Source organism: Salmo trutta, chromosome 31 (assembly GCF_901001165.1).
Source record: "Salmo trutta chromosome 31, fSalTru1.1, whole genome shotgun sequence".
Lineage (NCBI taxonomy): Eukaryota > Metazoa > Chordata > Actinopteri > Salmoniformes > Salmonidae > Salmo > Salmo trutta.
This window is the reverse complement of record NC_042987.1, coordinates 28,470,197-28,488,244: the sequence shown is the minus strand read 5'-3', so window position 1 is coordinate 28,488,244 and position 18,048 is coordinate 28,470,197. Positions and strand designations below refer to the sequence as shown.

Here is an 18,048-nt window from a genome sequence, read left to right as displayed (position 1 = left end):
ACGTGCAGTGGCTAACTCACCAGTAGTTAATAGCCTATAGGCCACCTACTCCTTCATCTAGTGCGTCATAGATTTAATCCTATTATACGCGTGACATGACACTCAAATACTTTTATTTCTATATATATATATATATATGGCAGTTTTCTTTTAGCCTATTTGGCAGTTGAATGCAGTGAGATTGGAGGCAGAGAATGTGTGGCCAGTTGTGGTCAGAGAAGTCACTCAACGTTCATTCTAACCAGACTGTCTCGTAGGCTACTAGTGCAGCCTAACACACACCATATCTCCACAGTCCACACTGCCTTGATTTTTGTCTGGCCTTGTGTTGTAGTTTGGCCTGTATTACGGCCCACGATGTGTAACACCCCTGGCAAGATACCACAGACCTGTGAAGGGCCAACAGGAGTACAGCGGTAGAGGAGGGGGGGGGGGGGGGGGGGGGGGGGGGGGCTGAAGGGATAATCGCTTGCCTGTAGTGTCTGCTTTGTTTTGGAAACTTACGCTTTAGAACCCGCTGATGAACTTAGTGCACACTCACACAGGCTCAAGCATGGGAAGTTGCCCTTTCTGTCAAGTACAAACACCATACACACACACAAACATACACAGTGGGTAGTGTGGGAAAACAAAGGCTTTGGCTACACTAGTAGCACTGCGCCCTGCTGTGTAGGCTCTGTGCTGAGTATTGCATGACAGTTGGTGATCTTTGTAAGCACACCATGCCATGCCATTCCTGTTGCTGTTATCATTCCTACCATCTCTGCCACAAACGGTTTTCTGCTCCGTAAAAACACGATCTGTTCCTCACATTCACCATTTTAAAATGGAGCTAGGCTAGGGAAACACTGCTGCTAGTTGGAAAGTTTTTTTTAAATCAAACACCTGCTCACGGTTTAACCTAAGGGCTAAATGCTCCTGTGGTTTTACTTACTAGCAAAGATTTGACCACAAAGGGTCTTCGTCAGGCCTTCTCCTCTGTGGTAAAAAATAAATAAATTAACGCTTCTAATTAAACTACTGGAGCATTTAAACAGAGGACTGTCCCATTATATTAGCTAGCACTCACAGTGACACTCCCGTGACCGTTTTTGTGCTGTGCAGAGCAGGTTCCGGCAGGGACCAGGGTCACGGCACGGTCATATCAGTGTCTTCTCTTAGACCATAGACATTAAAACCAGAAGATGGTAGCGCTGACGTCATCCACGTATTCCTATGGAAATGTCCCGATGGCACATAAAGCTGGAAGTATTTGAATTTGAAGCACGCCATATTGATGATTTGAGGCTGAATGGCACCAAAAAATTGTTAAGGATCATAGTGAAAGTGGCCGTAACTAGCAAAGGATCATGGTTGATGTAGTCGTTTTCATCCAGCCTGAGTTATGCGCAAAGAGCCGTGTATGAGGGCGCGAGCCTCCTCCGTGGGGATCAAACTTGATCTTGATAAACAGATTTTAGAGCTCAAAACGCCATACAGAAAAAATATCTATTTTACATAGGCTTTCGAGGGAAGACAATGGAATTTTGTCACCGCTAGGTTTCTACACAGTAGCCCACCAGCAGAGCTCGTGACTTGACGTTCCAGACCGGACACTGGGGGCCTGCACTACACACATTGCCATCAGTATTGTGTCAATGTGAAGTTCTACCTGCTACACCAGAAACCAACCAAAACAACTATTTTCTCATTTATTTCCATTCACAAGATAGAATCAACTTGCGCGTCAGGCATAGAGAATTGAACCTCAGCGATTCTTGCACTTTGACGCTGCCATTGGATGTGACACAACGCAGGCAACATAGCAGCTTTCATTGATTTCAAAGGAAGCATTCCCTAAATGGCTGATGGCAATGCCGTGCTCCGATAGATATAGTGTAGCAGGGCTGTAAAATGGAGGACCATAGACTGGGCCCTTGTCTGTTGGTTCTCACTCTCACTATTTATGAGATTCTATATAGACAAGTTCCAAGGGGATAGATGCTAAGGGCCTTTTGGGAATAAATCTCTAGTGTAGGTCATTTTTCCCTCATATATGTTGGCTAGACTTTACCCCCCAATCTCTTGTCTAGACTCTAGGAACAGTATTTCTAATAGCCCCCAAAGGCTTGGATTATTATTTTTTAAAACATTTTATTTCACCTTTATTTATATAATATATATACGTGTCTCTCTCATACACACACCAAAAAGTTTAAGGCAGTGAAAGCTGACCCTAGGCCTTTGCATAGGAGTAACATTTATCTGGACTCTCTAGGGGCATGTCTTGGACTGGAGAACTGAGGACGCTTGTTATTGTAGCCTGATGTTGAAGCTGTTGTTCCAAGGTGTCACGTGATGAGAGAAAAAACAAGCACGTGAGAATGGATCTACCTACATCGTTGTTGGGAACAGTGAGGGTTTGTGGTGTTGGACACACACGTTGGATAAGGATACATTAAGTATGGAACCCTGATAAACAGCCAGCAAACACTGATTGATCAGTAATAATTGATTTGGGATTCCTGCTGTAAGATAATACACACACAACACAAGTATGCCAACCAACTTTTAAAATGTGCTCAACTGACTTGACTAGTAAAATGAGAGCAAATTTACAACATCTTTCATTTAGGAAATAAAAAAACAAAACGACTTTGTTTTAAATTAAATAAAAATCTTGACCTATACCAGCCATGAATGAATAACAGAAAAGCAATTGGGCTTAGTAAACATTTCTCCAGTGACTCTAGATGGCTGGTTTACAATATGACTGACCATTTACAATTTTAACATTTGGTGGAAGTTTTTCTTCACAAAGAGGACCTGCTCGGCTTTGTCACAAGAGTTATTTTTTTTTCGTCTACAATGTGTGGCGCTGCACTGAAAAGACGCTCACTGTCCACACTAGTACAGGGAGCACCAAGATACTTGCGCGCAGCTTTAGCTAGGATGGGGAAACGGTGCTTGTTACTTCTCCAGTATCCAAGTGGAGGGGAATAGTAGGTTCCTGGGAATAGTAGGTTCTGCAAATAATGGGAAGGGGCAGGGGGGTTATCACATTTAATACAACATATTATTCTTGCATTCCAAATGTTTATTAGGCATAGATCAACATTAGCAAATGTTGGCCAATGTAGTAACAGAAATAAAAATATAACATTTCTCACACACACACACACACACACACACACACACACACACCAAAAAGTTATTTTGTTGGCATTTACATATGTCCCCATTACCAGTAAAACATAATCAAAACCTATTTCTTTCACTTACTTGCTGTGCTGTTTTGTTCAGTCGTTTCCTTCTCAACCAGGATTTAATCATACATGTCAAGCAGTGAAGTTTCAGCCCTGTTTGTCTGTGGCCTCTTCTGTTGTGGGTCCTCTTCTTCGGTGTGCAGTGTCACTGTGTCCGTTTCCATCTTGTCCAACTGTGTCTGTAACATTTCACTTAAACCCTGTTTCTTGCCTGCATCGAAGTAGCGGTCCTTGTACCTAGCATCGAGCATGGTGGTGACACAGTAAAGAGGCTCAGAGAGAATGCCACCGAATTGCTTGTTCACAGCATCTAGTAGAGTACTTTTGCAAGTTTTAATCCCACGGTCTGTGTCGGAAGTTTTGTTGAGCAGAGGGTATCACGTCTGCTGCAGACGCAGTTGAAGATCTTATTTCTCGAGTCAGTAGTTTGAATGGAGCTTGGAGTGTGTTCATGTTTTCAATGAGTCCACTGGTTTGTAGTGATTGTTGCAGGTAACTCATAGTCAGCTGCGTTCATGCCAAGCACTCGTTTTTGTTCCAGCAGGCTCTCCATCATGTAAAAAGTACTGTTCCATCTGGTGGAAACGTCTGGCTTAAGCCTTTTTGTTTTCACTCCAAGCTGCTCCTATATTGCTTGCAGGTGGCTGTATGCGAGCTGTGAGTGTTTTAAAATGACCCACTATCTTCCTACCTGTTGCCACTCTCAGATATGCTGCGTTGGGCCAAAACACCTTCGTTCACAGCCAGTTGCAGCGTGTGTGCCATGCATGGCAAACTGGCGACTCCACATTCTTCCAAAGCCTTTGTCATGTTACGTGCATTATCAAGTAGCACAGCGTGTACTTTATTCTTGGGTTTTTTCCAAGTTTCAAACATTTTCTCAAATGCCGTTGAAATGGCAGCATCGGTATGAGAACCAGCACATTCTTGAGCATGCATTATTGCTTTCCACAATACGAAATCCTTGTTGACCCACTGTGCTGTCAGACTCCGCATGCTTATGGGGCTGACGTCGCTGGTCCAAATGTCAGTCATGAAGCTAATAGCAGCGACGCCCATAGCAAGTAGCTCGCGGATGTGCGATTCAACAGTACTGTGTAACTCTGGTAGTGCAACATCTGAAAAATAGCGCCTACTTGGTAGTGTGTACCGGGGCTCAAGGTGCTCGACCAGTCGGGGGAAAGCCGACATCATCCGCAACAGAGAATGGTTGATTGTCAAGGGCAATGAATTCCATTATCTTGGCATTAATGGATTTCGCCTTTGAGTTGTCTCACTGAAATGTTCTTACTCTTTCAAATGACTGCTTGACTTGAACTTGTTTAGTTGTTGGAAGTGGGCTCTTATTTTTTTTCTGCTTTTGTACCATGTAGTCGCTGAACGTCTGAGGGTGATGCACTTTCAAATGAGTAATTTGGTTTGTGGTATTGAAAGATTTCACTTTCTCCCCTCCTCGGGAAATAATAGCTGCACAAACATTGCATATGGCCTTTTTGTTATCTTCCTTTGAAACTTCAAAATAGATCCACACCGCAGACATTGTGGGCTGGGTTAGGAATTCTGTATTGCACATGTAGAGCTGTATTTTTCGTGGCGTCATTACGTCACCTACCTACGTTTATATAGGTATACACTTAAGCTTTGACATCGGTTTTCAACATCGGCGTTAAACTAGACATCGGGCCGACATCAATGTCGGCATTTTTGGCTAATATTGTCCGATTCCGATATTCTCACCGATATATCATGCATCCCTATTACCAATGTGTTATCTTCCAGGACACTAGACTTCTTTCCCAATCATTTGTTAATTTCTCTTCATTCGTTGCTCTTGTTTGTAAATCTACTGAATCCACTCATTCATCAGAGCATGAGTGACCTTGACCATGCAGCTCCTATTGGCACTGAGGACTTTTATTGTCCTCAGACTCGCTGGCTTTTCCACAATAATAAGTGACTTCTTGTTCTCTACTCTGGGGCACAGAGAGCGACTGTATAGCAGGGGTAGGCAACTAAATTCAGCAGGCGGCTGGATGGTCGGGGGGCTGCCTGCTTGCTCCTGGGCAGAAATTCCCTGGCTGTTTTAGCTAGTCAGTGGTGCAATAATCTGGGTGCCCATGTTAAAGAGGGGCTGAACTCGCTGATTTGGCCTGGCTTTTTGCAAGAAGCCATGTATAGTAGTAATGGGTGAAATCAGTAGTTACATCTCAGGATACTATTTTTGACAATATACTGTATATTAATATTTTTTACAATATTGCAATATTATGTTTGTGCTAGCTGTCTGTACCTGCGCCAAAACTCCAGTAATTGTCCTTCTATAACTTGTTCTCCATCTGCTTTTATGTGGTGAGCCAACATGTTTATACCACTTTTATTTCATGACTGATCAAAAAACTTTTTCTCTCTTGTCTCTCAGCAACAGGCATGGTGAGAAATATGTTTGGAACGTCGAATCGCTATGAAATCGCAGTATCGAATCGCAATACATATAGAATTGTGAGAATTGCAATACATGTCGTATCAGCACCTAAGTATCGTGATAATATCTGAGGTCCCTGGCAATTCCCATCCCTAGCGTATAAAGGTCCAGCAACCCAAATGTTGAGTGTTCGAATCACATCATGGAGAACTTTAGCATTTTAGCTAATTAGTAACTTTGCTACTACTTAGCTAGCATGTTACCTAACCCATAACCTTAAACCCTAGCCTAGCTAATGGGATGACACATTTATAAAATGAACTGCAGACATTGTGTTGTGTTCGACGCGACATCACTTGTGTTTCGACACTTGGACTCCTTCAATAATGCAGCACTACACCAAGTATTCACACACGTAAGCAAACAGCTCAATGTGGTAGAGCAGCACGATGTAGTGTATGACTCATGACGCTGTCACTGCTTAAAAAGGGATAGACTTCTCGTATTTGCTCTAAGCTAGCGCTAATGCTAACGCTAGTTAGGTTAGAGACTTTATTTTTACCCCTTTCTCTTGTTTTTCTCTCTCTGTTTTGCAGGCTTTCAAGGATATGCTGTATTCTGCCCAGGACCAGGCTCCCTCTATCGAAGGTAAAATAAGATGTGTGTGCACGTGCATTCTGCACACTATTAGGGCCTGACCCCCCCACATCTCCCCAACACTACTGACAGCTAACCCTTGGCCTTTCAGTATCAAACCTATTCTGTAGAAATCAATGCAAGAACAAAGTCAATCCTCTGGGAGAGATGAGCAAAGTGAAAAGAGAGAGAGGCGGAAAAGAGTGTTGAGCCTGGGAGAGGAAGCGACATGCACAATAATCTCATCTCATCTCATCAAATTCCCCTCCCTCTAAATGAAGCTTCTGGCCATCAGTCTTTGGTCTAACAGCGAGGAGAATGACAATGCATTGCTCATGCCTTTTTCTAGTGTCGCTGGCTACGTCATAGCTGCCTTCAGTTTCATTGGAAGGCTGATCCGTTTCTACAGCGGGATTCTCAGTGAAACACCTCATGTCCCTTTAAGAGTTCCCAGTGGTGTTTCTGCATGGCATTGTGTGCTTGGAGACTTAATCCAACTTGTTACGTTTGACTAGCAACAGAGGCTACTCTGAACCACTGGTGGGAACTGCAGTATAGACATATATAGGTGGAGGATTGTATAGTGTAGCTACGCTCATTAGGGTATCAACCCTCAGATGAGCTTGAAGTTAGACATAGGCCTTAGGCTAGTCAAAGTTGGAAGGATCTCAAGCAGACATGTAGGTGGAGGATTGTGCAGGGTAGCTTCTCTCAAAAGAGAATGGGTTTACTATCAAACCTGTGTATGTCTCTGTGTCAGACCTGGGTTCAAATACGATTTTAAAACATTTCAAATACTTTAGCCACCTACCTGGCACTCCAGGCAGGCGAAAGAAAATGCTCAAAGTATTTGAAAGATTTCAATAATATTTGAACCGTGTGTGTGCGTGTGCGACATATTTAGAGCCTGACTGATGGGATTTTTGAGTCCGATACTGATTTTAGGGAGGTATATCTGATATATCTGCCGATACATGATTTTTTACAGGTGGACTGAAAAACATACCTTTTTTTGCACAAAGTGTGCTCCAAAGGATTAACAGATACTCTAAATTATGATTTCGTAACTAAATATAAAATGTACATTATTTAAGAACATTTTGTGGTTTACATGATAACCACCAAAAAGCAACTATACAGTGCATTCGGAAAGTATTCAGACCCCTTGACTTTTTCCACATTTTGTTACATTAGTTTTATTCTAAAATGTATTAAATAGTTTTTTTTCCTCATCAATCTATTCACAATACCCTACAATGACAAATCACACAGGTTTAAAAAAAAATTATATATATATATATATATATAAAACTGAAATATTACATTTACATAAGTATTCAGACCCTTTGCTCAGTACTTTGTTGAAGCACCTTTGACAGTGATTACAGCCTTGATGCTACAAGCTTGGCACACCTGTATTTGGGGAGTTTCTCCCATTCTCTGCAGATCCTCTCAAGCTCTCAGGTTGGATGGGGAGCGTTACTGCACAGCTATTTTCACGTCTCTCCAGAGATGTTTGATCGGGTTCAAGTCCGGGCTCTGGCTGGGCCACTCAAGGACATTCAGAGACTTGTCCCGAAGCCACTCCTGTGTTTTGTCTGTGTGCTTAGGGTCGTTGTCCTGTTGGAAGGTAAACCTTCACCCCAGTCTGAGGTCCTGAGAGCTCTGGAAAAGGTTTTCATCATGGATATCTCTGTACTTTGCTCCGTTCATAAAATCTTTTGAATCGGGTTTCTCATGGTCTGAGAGTCTTTAGGTGCCTTTTGGCAAACTCCAAGCAGGCTGTTATAAAGGTAAAAAATAAAATTCTGTGCCTTTCGCTGAGGAGTTTCTTCCGTCTGGCCACTCTACCATAAAGGCCTGATTGGTGGAGTGCTGCAGAGATGGTTGTCGTTCTGGAAGGTTCTCCCATTTCCACAGAGGAACTCTAGAGCTCTGTCAGAGTGACCATCAGGTTCTTGGTCACCTCCCTGACCAAGGCCCTTCTCCACCGATTGCTCAGTTTGGCCGGGCGACCAGCTCTAGATAGAGTCTTGGCAGTTCCAAACTTCTTCCATTTAAGAATGATGGAGGCCACTGTGTTCTTGGGGACCTGCAATGCTGCAGACATTTTTTGGTACCCTTCCCAAGATCTGTGCCTCGACAAAATCCTGTCTCAGCTCTACGGACAATTCCTTCGACCTCATGGCTTGGTTTTTGCTCTGACATGCACTGTCAACTGTGGGACCTTTGACAGGTGTGCCTTTCCAAATCATGTCAAATCAATTGACTTTACCACAGGTGGACTCAATGAAGTTGTAGAAACATTTCAAGGATGATCGATGGAAACAGGATGCACCTGAGCTCAATTTCAAGTCTCATAGCAAAGGGTCTGAATACAGTCGTGGCCAAAAGTTTTGAGAATGACACACATATTAATTTTCACAAAGTCTGCTGCCTCAGTTTGTAGGATGGCAATTTGCATATACTCCAGAACGTTATGAAGAGTGATCAGATGAATTGCAGTTAATTGCAAAGTCCGTCTTTGCCATGCAAATGAACTGAATCCCCCAAAAACATTTCCACTGCATTTCAGCCCTGCCACAAAAGGACCAGCTGACATCATGTCAGGGATTCTCTCGTTAACACAGGTGTGAGTGTTGACAAGGACAAGGCTGGAGATCACTCTGTCATGCTGTTTGAGTTCGAATAACAGACTGGAAGCTTCAAAAGGAGGGTGGTGCTTGGAATCATTGTTCTTCCTCTGTCAGCCATGGTTACCTGCAAGGAAACACGTGTCGTCATCATTGCTTTGCACAAAAAAGGCTTCACAGGCAAGGATATTGCTGCCAGTAAGATTGCACCTAAATCAACCGTTTATCGGATCATCAAGAAGTTCAAGAAGAGCGGTTAAATTGTTGTGAAGAAGGCTTCGGGGCACCCAAGAAAGTCGACCAAGCACCAGGACCGTCTCCTAAAGTTGATTCAGATGCGGGGCACCACCAGTACAGAGCTTGCTCAGGAATGGCAGCAGGCTGGTGTGAGTGCATCTGCACGCACAGTGAGGCGAAGACTTTTGTAGGATGGCCTGGTGTCAAGAAGGGCAGCAAAGAAGCCACTTTTCTCCAGGAAAAACATCAGGGACAGACTGATATTCTGCAAAAGGTACAGGGATTGGACTGCTGAGGACTGGGGTAAAGTCATTTTCTCTGATGAATCCCCTTTCCGATTGTTTGGGGCATCCGGAAAAAAGCTTGTCCGGAGAAGACAAGGTGAGCGCTACCATCAGTCCTGTGTCATGCCAACAGTAAAGCATCCTGAGACCATTCATGTGTGGGGTTGCTTCTCAGCCAAGGGAGTGGGTTCACTCTCAATTCTTCCTAAGAACACAGCCATGAATAAAGAATGGTACCAACACATCCTCCGAGAGCAACTTCTCCCAACCATCCAGAAACAGTTTGGTGACGAACAATTCCTATTCCAGCATGATGGAGCACCTTGCCATAAGGCAAAAGTGATAACTAAGTGGCTTGGGGAACAAAACATCAATATTTTGGGTCCATGGCCAGGAAACTCCCCAGACCTTAATCCCATTGAGAACTTGTGGTCAATCCTCAAGAGCGGGTGGACAAACAAAAACCCACAAATTCTGACAAACTCCAAGCATTGATTATGCAAGAATGGGCTGCCATCAGTCAGGATGTGGCCCAGAAGTTCATTCTCAGCACGCCAGGGCGGATTGCAGAGGTCTTGAAAAAGAAGGGTCAACACTGCAAATATTGACTCTTTGCATTAACTTCATATAATTGTCAATAAAAGCATTTGACACTTATGAAATGCTTGTAATTATACTTCAGTATTCAATAGTAACATCTGACAAAAATATCTAAAGACACTGAAGCAGCGAACTTTGTGAAATGTAATATTTGTGTCGTTCTCTCAACTTCTGGCCACAACTGTACTTATGAAAATAAGGTATTTCTGTTTCTAAACCTGTTTTTGCTTTGTTATTATGGGATATTGTGTGTAGATTATTTTTAAAGACATTTTAGAATAAGGCTGTAACGTAACGAAGTTGAAAAAGTCAAGGGGTCTGAATACTTTCCGAAGGCACTGTATATCCTCAAAAGTCAGTATAACACTTGTTCAGTTTACCTTCTTAGGTACAACTTATGGCTGTGGATAAGAAGGCAGACGTGTTTGTGCGGAAGCACCACAAGTACACTAATAAACCAGAAGGGCTGAATGAATTAAGCTTTGTCTCAAAGTTAATCTGGTAGTAAATCTGATACTGCACTGTTCACAAGATCACAAATTATGCAGTGAAATTGTGTAACATGCAGTTCATAATGTCACCACTTAGTAGATTCGCTACAGTGCTGTACAACAGTCAAAGGTCATGTAAAGAAACACTTTGGCAACCTGCAATGAGAGCTTGTTCAGAGATACTTTTGAGGAGATGGGGAGACTCCATTGGATTTGTATCAACGGCAGTTGTGAATGTTTCCCATGCGTCGTCAATGGACTGTGCTGTGCATTCTGGGCGATTCCCGGGACTAGGAGGGCTCTACTTCAAGGAGTGCAGGGGTCAATTGGGCACTAGCTCAAAAACCCAACATTAGCATGAATTTCATCAACAAGAAATACACTATTACAAATATTTAACTTGTTATCTGTAATATCGTATATCTTTGAAATCGTGACATTACATACTTTCGAGGAAAATAGGCAGGCTTCTCGACTCACCCTGACTTTGAGAAGGGGTTGCATGATGATTAACAATTGCGTGAGGCAGCATGACAACGTGAATGCAATTGGTCTACAGTCTGCTGTGTGAGGTGTTATATGTTCCTCCATTCATTGCCCAATGGGATTCCTAGCTCCTCTTTTTTCTCTGTCTTTGGCTTGTTGTCGCATAATGTACTGTCTGTTATGACAAGCACATTCTAGCTGTTATTTTATTACATTTTTTTGCATTTTATTTTATTAGGATCCCCACTACTCTTCTTGGGGTCCACACATTCATTACGGAAATGTTTTCTTACTGAAACCATAATGTAAATTACACTGTTATTCAGTACAAAACGTGTCTGCTATATATTTCAACTGCAAATGGCATGCGCTGATGACTGAAACATTAATGCAGGAAGATGCTTGCCGCACTGGTTTTAGTCACACATGACTAATTTAGCTAGCTAACAATCTTATCTCATCATGAATTAAGCAGATGGACTGAATTCTTCTAGATCTGCGCCAACCAACTAAAAAATCCCACTAACACATTGAGTCCAGACAATAACAGTGTTATTTTTGTATGAAGGATGAGTCAGTGTTGACTATGTCGTCAGTCCAGTGTTCACACATAAATAGCACAGATTGCTTGCTAGCTAGCTAGGCTAACTACATTGCTGGTTAGCCAGCCAACGTTAACCAAGTGAGCATGTGATGAGGACAAGGCTGCTTGCTTGATGAAGTGTACTTTTGATTTACTTATCCAAATACGCTGTCGCTGGCAAGCTACTCAACATCAAACCACCATGCTCACTCTGACTCACGTTGTGATTTACAGGCTGCATGATGTTAAATGAGCAGCTCGTAGAGCGCCCTCTTCAGGCAATCATTACCTTTTTCTTTTTTTTTTAAATGCCGATTTTTAATATCAGTCTACCAATTTATCGGTCGGGCTCTAATAATATCCCTCTGGGTTTATTTTTATTAAACCATAAAATCCCATTGAGACAGTTTTTTTGCAAGGGAGACCTGGCCAAGAAGGCGGCAGCAGCAATCAATACAACATTTTATTAATTCAATCAGCACAACAATACAATCCAGCCTACAGGAAACAATTACGCTACTCCTGAACAGAGTTTTGCACCAGAGTTTTAAACTCAATAAGGGTCACTAGTACATCTAGTTTAAGTATACTTTATACTTTGTCTCAGGTGCATAATAGGAGGCAGTTTCTTCTGAGCAAAAACAAACACAGATTCCTGTGGTCATCTGAGGTCATAGTTCAACCAGCACTATCATTGATATGTTTATTGCCAATCCTATCTAGCCTACTTCTGGGTCTGTGTGTGCTGTTGCTATGGCTGGACATTGGACACTAGGCCTGGAGTGTTGCCAAAGTTAGAAGTCAACTCATCAGTGTATCAGTAAAACAATCTCCGGACACTGTTGTGCTCCCAGTGTGTTTTAATATAACAATGTTGTAGCCAACCAGTGTTATATAACCAAGAGAACGCCGCAGCCAGCACACAGTGAAACACACACTCCCAACCAAGTGTTTTTTGTTAATAGCCTTAGCTCTTTGTTCAGTAGGCCTACCTGCAATTATCCTTGTTTAAGTTGCTTTAATACACCATAGACACATTTAATTTAAAAAATGTAGGGTTTTAATGGTTCACCAAACCCACGGTTCAGTACGTATTGCGGTTTTTGGGTCACGGTTCGGTTTTGGTACAGAGTGAAAATTAAAATGCCATTCACAATGTTCCTTACTTGTCTGTTTTGACCAGATTGTTATGTTGGGCCTCTCAAGTTTCCACTCTGATGAGGTGGGAATTTATCAGTTGTGAAGTCATAAATACCAGTTAAGAAACGCCGATTTGGCTAATGGCCAAAAAGCTGTCAGCCATAAAATAAAAGTACAGCTATCATGCTTGTAAACAAATTTATAGTGTTAATAGATTTCTTTTTATAAGTAATGTTTTGTTGCATTTAACTGCCAAAAATGTTGTTATAGAGGCCATTTTCTTAGTAGGTGACGTCAGAGGACACCATGTGGGAGAAGTGGATGCTCAGGATGATAGATTAGTTTCCCACTAGTAATTACCAGTTTGAGGGCTGTTCAAGTGGATTTTTCAGTCGTGGTAAATTCCCACTTCCTACTTGGTTACGAACGCACCATGCAGCTGCCTCCTTCAGTGCCAGATGCGTACTTGTGACTCTCATAACACGGGCGTGTCTGTAGCTCAGTACATCTCCCACTCAGGGGTAATGTGATGGGCTTTCACTGTTAAAGGTCCAATGCAGCTGTTTTTTATTTCAAATACTTTCTGGGTAACAATTATGAACCTTACTGTGACTGTTTTCAATCGAAATGGTCAAAAAGAAACAAAAATAGCTTCTTAACAAAGTGCAATTTCTCAAGCAAGAGTTTTGGCCAATTTCAAAATTTTAGCTTTGGTTTGCTTATATAGAGTGGGTACTACATGTTTGCTAAAATGGATGCAATTGGGAAGTTCGTAACATGGCTCAAGCACTTTCAGGGTCAAGCACTTTCTGAAACTCCCTATTCTCAACTATCGAAAAAGAGCGCATATCCACGGCTATAAACCAGACTGTAAAAAAAAAAAAGATAAACAAAATAGCCTACCTGTCACTCTTGTAATTTCTTTGGCCAGTCAGAATCAGCTGCCAAGGGCTGCTTGAATGTGGAGGGGAGACGATGGTGTGTTTTTTTTTTTTTTGTGTTTCCATCTTGCTCCTGTATACTGGGGTGATGTCGGCGTAAATGTGTCAACATATTTTAGGTGTTGGCAGCTGCGTATGCTATTCTCGTTGAGTGGCGACATACTGTTAATGTTTTCTCCACAACTCTCTGCCCATTGTCAAAATGTTCCCAAACCGGAGATTTAAATGATGGAGGATCCTCCAATTCTGGTTTATCGACCCTACCACATGCCATCGTACAGAACTAGTTTCCTGCTGCCCCTCACAAAAGGACAGTTTGAAATGCGGCAATTAAGATTATAATTTTTTATTACAACGTTTGCATAGGCTCTAGTTGTTTTAAAGGAATAGCCTGATGTTTCAGCTCAGATTTACTCAAGGCATGTGCCTACAACGCAGTGTAGGCATTGCCTCCCGAGTGACGCAGTGGTCTAAGGCACCGCATCGCAATGCTAGCTGTGCCGCTAGAGATTCTGGGTTCGAGTCCAGGCTCTGTCGCAGCCGGCCACGACTGGGAGATCCATGGGGTAGTGCACAATTGGCCCAGCGTCGTCCGGTTTAGGGGAGGGTTTGGCCGGCAGGGATGTCCTTGTCCCATCGCGCACTAGCAACTCCTGTGGCGGGCCGGGCGCAGTGTACGGTGTTTCCTCCGACACATTGGTGCGGCTGGCTTCCGGGTTAAGTGGGCATTGTGTCAAGAAGCAGCTTGGTTGTGTTTTGGAGGACACACGGCTCTCGCCCTTTGCCTCTCCCGAGTCCGTATGGGAGTTACAAGACTGTAACTACCAATTGGATACCACGAAATTGTGGAGAAAAAACAGGTAAAAGTTAAAAAAAAAAAAAAAAAAAAGAAGTGTAGCTTATAAGCCTATTGTTTTTATATTGTAAATATATTTTTTATGTGTTCATTCAAGTAGACAGTGCGCGCCGAGGTGCTCGTACCGAACACCCCTAGTTTTTTCCCAGTCAACAGAACTACAGAAGGTATTCATACCCGTTAACTTATTCCACATTTTGTGTTACAGCCTGAATTCAAAATTGATTTAAATGGATTTTTTCTCACCCATCTACACACAACAGTAATGACGAAGTGAAAACATGTTTTTAGACATTTTAGAATTTTTGGGGAAAATTGAATACAGAAATAAGTATTCAGAACCCTGAGTAAATACATGTTAGAATCACCTTTGAGTCCTTCTGATCGTACTTTTTTAAAATGTATTTTTAAGTTTTATTTTTTTTGTCTCTAAGAGCTTTGCACACCTGGATTGTGCAATATTTGTACATTATTCTAGGGCCTCCCGAGTGGCGCAACGGTCTAAGGCACTGCATCGTAGTGCTAGAGGCGTTACTACAGACCCGGCTTCATTCCCGGGCTGTGCCACAACCGGCTGTGGACGGGAGTCCCATAGGACGGTGCAGCGTTGTCCGGGTTAAGGGAGGGTTTGTAGCTCTGTAAAGTTGCTTGTTGATCATTGCTAGACAGCCATTTTCAAGTCTTGTCATAGATTTCCAAGCACATTTAAGTCATAACTGTAACTAGGCCACTCAGGAACATTCAATGTCATCTTAGTAAGCAACTCCAGTGTATATTTGGCCTTGTGTTTTAGGTTATTGTCCTGCTGAAAGGTAAATTTGTCTCCCAGTGTCTGTTGGAAAGCAGACTGAACCAAGTTTTCCTCTAGGATTTTGTCTGTGCTTAGCTCTATTCAGTTTTTTTTTATCCCAAACAAATTTCCCTGTCCTTGCGGATGACAAGCATACCCATAACATGATGCAGCCACCACCATGCTTGAAAATTGTGTTGGATTTGCCCCAAACATAACGCTTTGTATTCAGGACATAAAGTTAATTTCTTTGCCACTTACTTTGTCATTTAGGTTAGTATTGTGGAGTAACTAAAATGTTGTTGATCCATCTTCAGTTTTCTCCTATCACAGCCGTTAAACTGTTTTAAAGTCACCATTGGCCTCATGGTGAAATCCCTGAGTGGTTTCCTTCCTCTCCAGCAACTGCGTTAGGAAGGACGCCTCTCTTTGTAGTGACTGGGTTTATTGATACACCATCCAAAGTGTAATTAATAACTTCACCATACTCAAAGGGATATTCAATGTCTGCTTTTATTTTTTACTCATCTACCAATAGGTGCCTTTCTTTACAAGGCATTGGAAAACCTCCTTGGTCTTTGTTGTTGAATCTGCGTTTGAAATTCACTGCTCGACTTAGGGATCTTACAATTATCTGTATGTGTTTGGTACAGAGATGAGGTAGTCATTCAGAAATCATGTTAAACAATATTGCACAAAGTGTGAATCCATGCAACTGATTGTGACTTGTTAAGCACATTTTTACTCCTGAACTTACTTAGGCTTCCCATAACAAAGGGCTTGAATACTTCTGACATTTCAGCTTTAAATGTGTTGTTAATCTGTAAACATTTCAAAATTCATAATTCCACTTTGACATTAGGGGGTATTGTGTGTAGGCCAGTGACAAAAAAGGGGTGTGAATACTTTTTGAAAGCACTGTACATGATCCAAATTTTAGCTGCAATATCCCAGCAATTTGAAAAACCAAAAAAGTAGATTGTGCTCATTTATTGGCGCATTGATTGAACCATGTTGTGCGCTGTAGTTTATAAACTGTGGATAGTGCTTAAACCATAGAATTAAGAATTTGAATACTAGAATGGACATGAACTTTATTATGATGGGATAAAGGTCAGGGAGTTTTTCAACCATGGTTTGTCAGTGCTGTGCTGAGAAATTGTGTCAAGTAATGAATTTGAAGAATTGATCTGCACTGTATGTTTGTTAGCTATTCAGACAGTTTTAAAGGAATGATTCCATACATTTTTCAAATTAACTACCAATATGCCAACATTCCATTCAAACAATGCAGTCAGTCCACAGCCATACACTGGCTTTTGTCAGTTGATGATAGAACTTAGACAAGTTGTGAATGTTACAAGTACTGTTGTTGTATCATATAATAGAACTCAAAGGTTTCCTAGAAACATTTATGGTCTGTTTACATATATTTTAGAGGCTATTTATACAGAAAATGTGAATAAAACCGATATAAACTGTATATATAATTATATTACAATATTTTAGGTTGACAGTTATATTACAAATGTTTTATATATATATATATCACATGCCTTTACTTGTATTTTCCTACATAAGTAAAATCAAGATTATGCACCTACTGCCTTTCATTCCAATTAGACTGTTTTGGATATCTCCCTGACCAATATTTGTATTTATTATGGATCCCCATTAGCTGCTGCCAAAGCAGCAGCTGCTCTTCCTGGGGTCCAGCAAAATTAAGGCAGTTTATACAATTTTAAAACATTACAATACATTCACAGATTTCACAACACACTGTGTGCCCTCAGGCCCCTACTCCACCACTACCACATCTACCGTACTAAATCCATGTGTATGTATAGTGCGTATGTTATCGTGTGTGTCTGTGCCAATGTTTGTGTTGCTTCACAGTCCCGCTGTTCCATAAGGTGTTTTTTTTTTATCTGTTTTTTAAATGTAATTTTACTGCTTGCGTCGGTTACTTGATGTGGAACAGAGTTCCATGTAGTCATGGCTCTATGTAGTACTGTGTGCCTCCCATAGTCTTCTGGACTTGTGGCTTGTCTTGTGGGATATACATGGGTGTCCGAGCTGTGTGTCAGTAGTTTAGACAGACAGCTCGGTACATTCAACATGTCAATACATCTCATAAATAAAAGTAGTGATGAAGTAAATCTCTCCTCCACTTTCAGCCAGGAGAGATTGACATGCATATTATTAATATTAGCTCTCTGTGGACATCCAAGGGCCAGCCGTGCTGCCCTGTACTGAGCCAATTGCAATTTTCAAAAGTCCTTTTTTGTGGCACATGACCACACGACTGAACAGTAGTCAAGGTGCGACAAAACTAGGGCCTGTAGGACCTGCCTTGTTGATAGTGTTGTTAAAAGGAACCACCAGCTTTCATATGTTCTCATGTTCTGAGCAAGGAACTTAAACATTAGCTTTTTTTCATGGCACATATTGCACTTTTACTTTATTCTCCAACACTTTGTTTTTGCATTATTTAATCCAAATTGAACACGTTTCATTATTTATTTGAGGCTACCGTAATTTCCGGACTATTAAGCGCACCTGAATATAAGCCGCACCCACTGAATTAAAAAAAATATATACTTATTTTGAACATAAATAAGCCGCACATGTCTATAAGCCGCAGGTGCCTACCGGTACATTGAAACAAATTAACTTTACACAGGCTTTAACGAAACACGGCTTG

General features: G+C 41.7%; 1 protein-coding gene across 1 annotated transcript in view; it reads left to right on the top strand.

Moving 5' to 3' along the window:
* The window catches only part of LOC115169869 (xenotropic and polytropic retrovirus receptor 1 homolog), a 52,006-nt gene that overhangs the window by 2,601 nt on the left and 31,357 nt on the right, over positions 1 to 18,048 (top strand). The window contains exon 2 of the mRNA XM_029725932.1: positions 6,264 to 6,315. Coding sequence (XP_029581792.1) covers positions 6,264 to 6,315 — 52 coding nt within the window. The remainder of the gene's footprint in view (positions 1 to 6,263; positions 6,316 to 18,048) is intronic.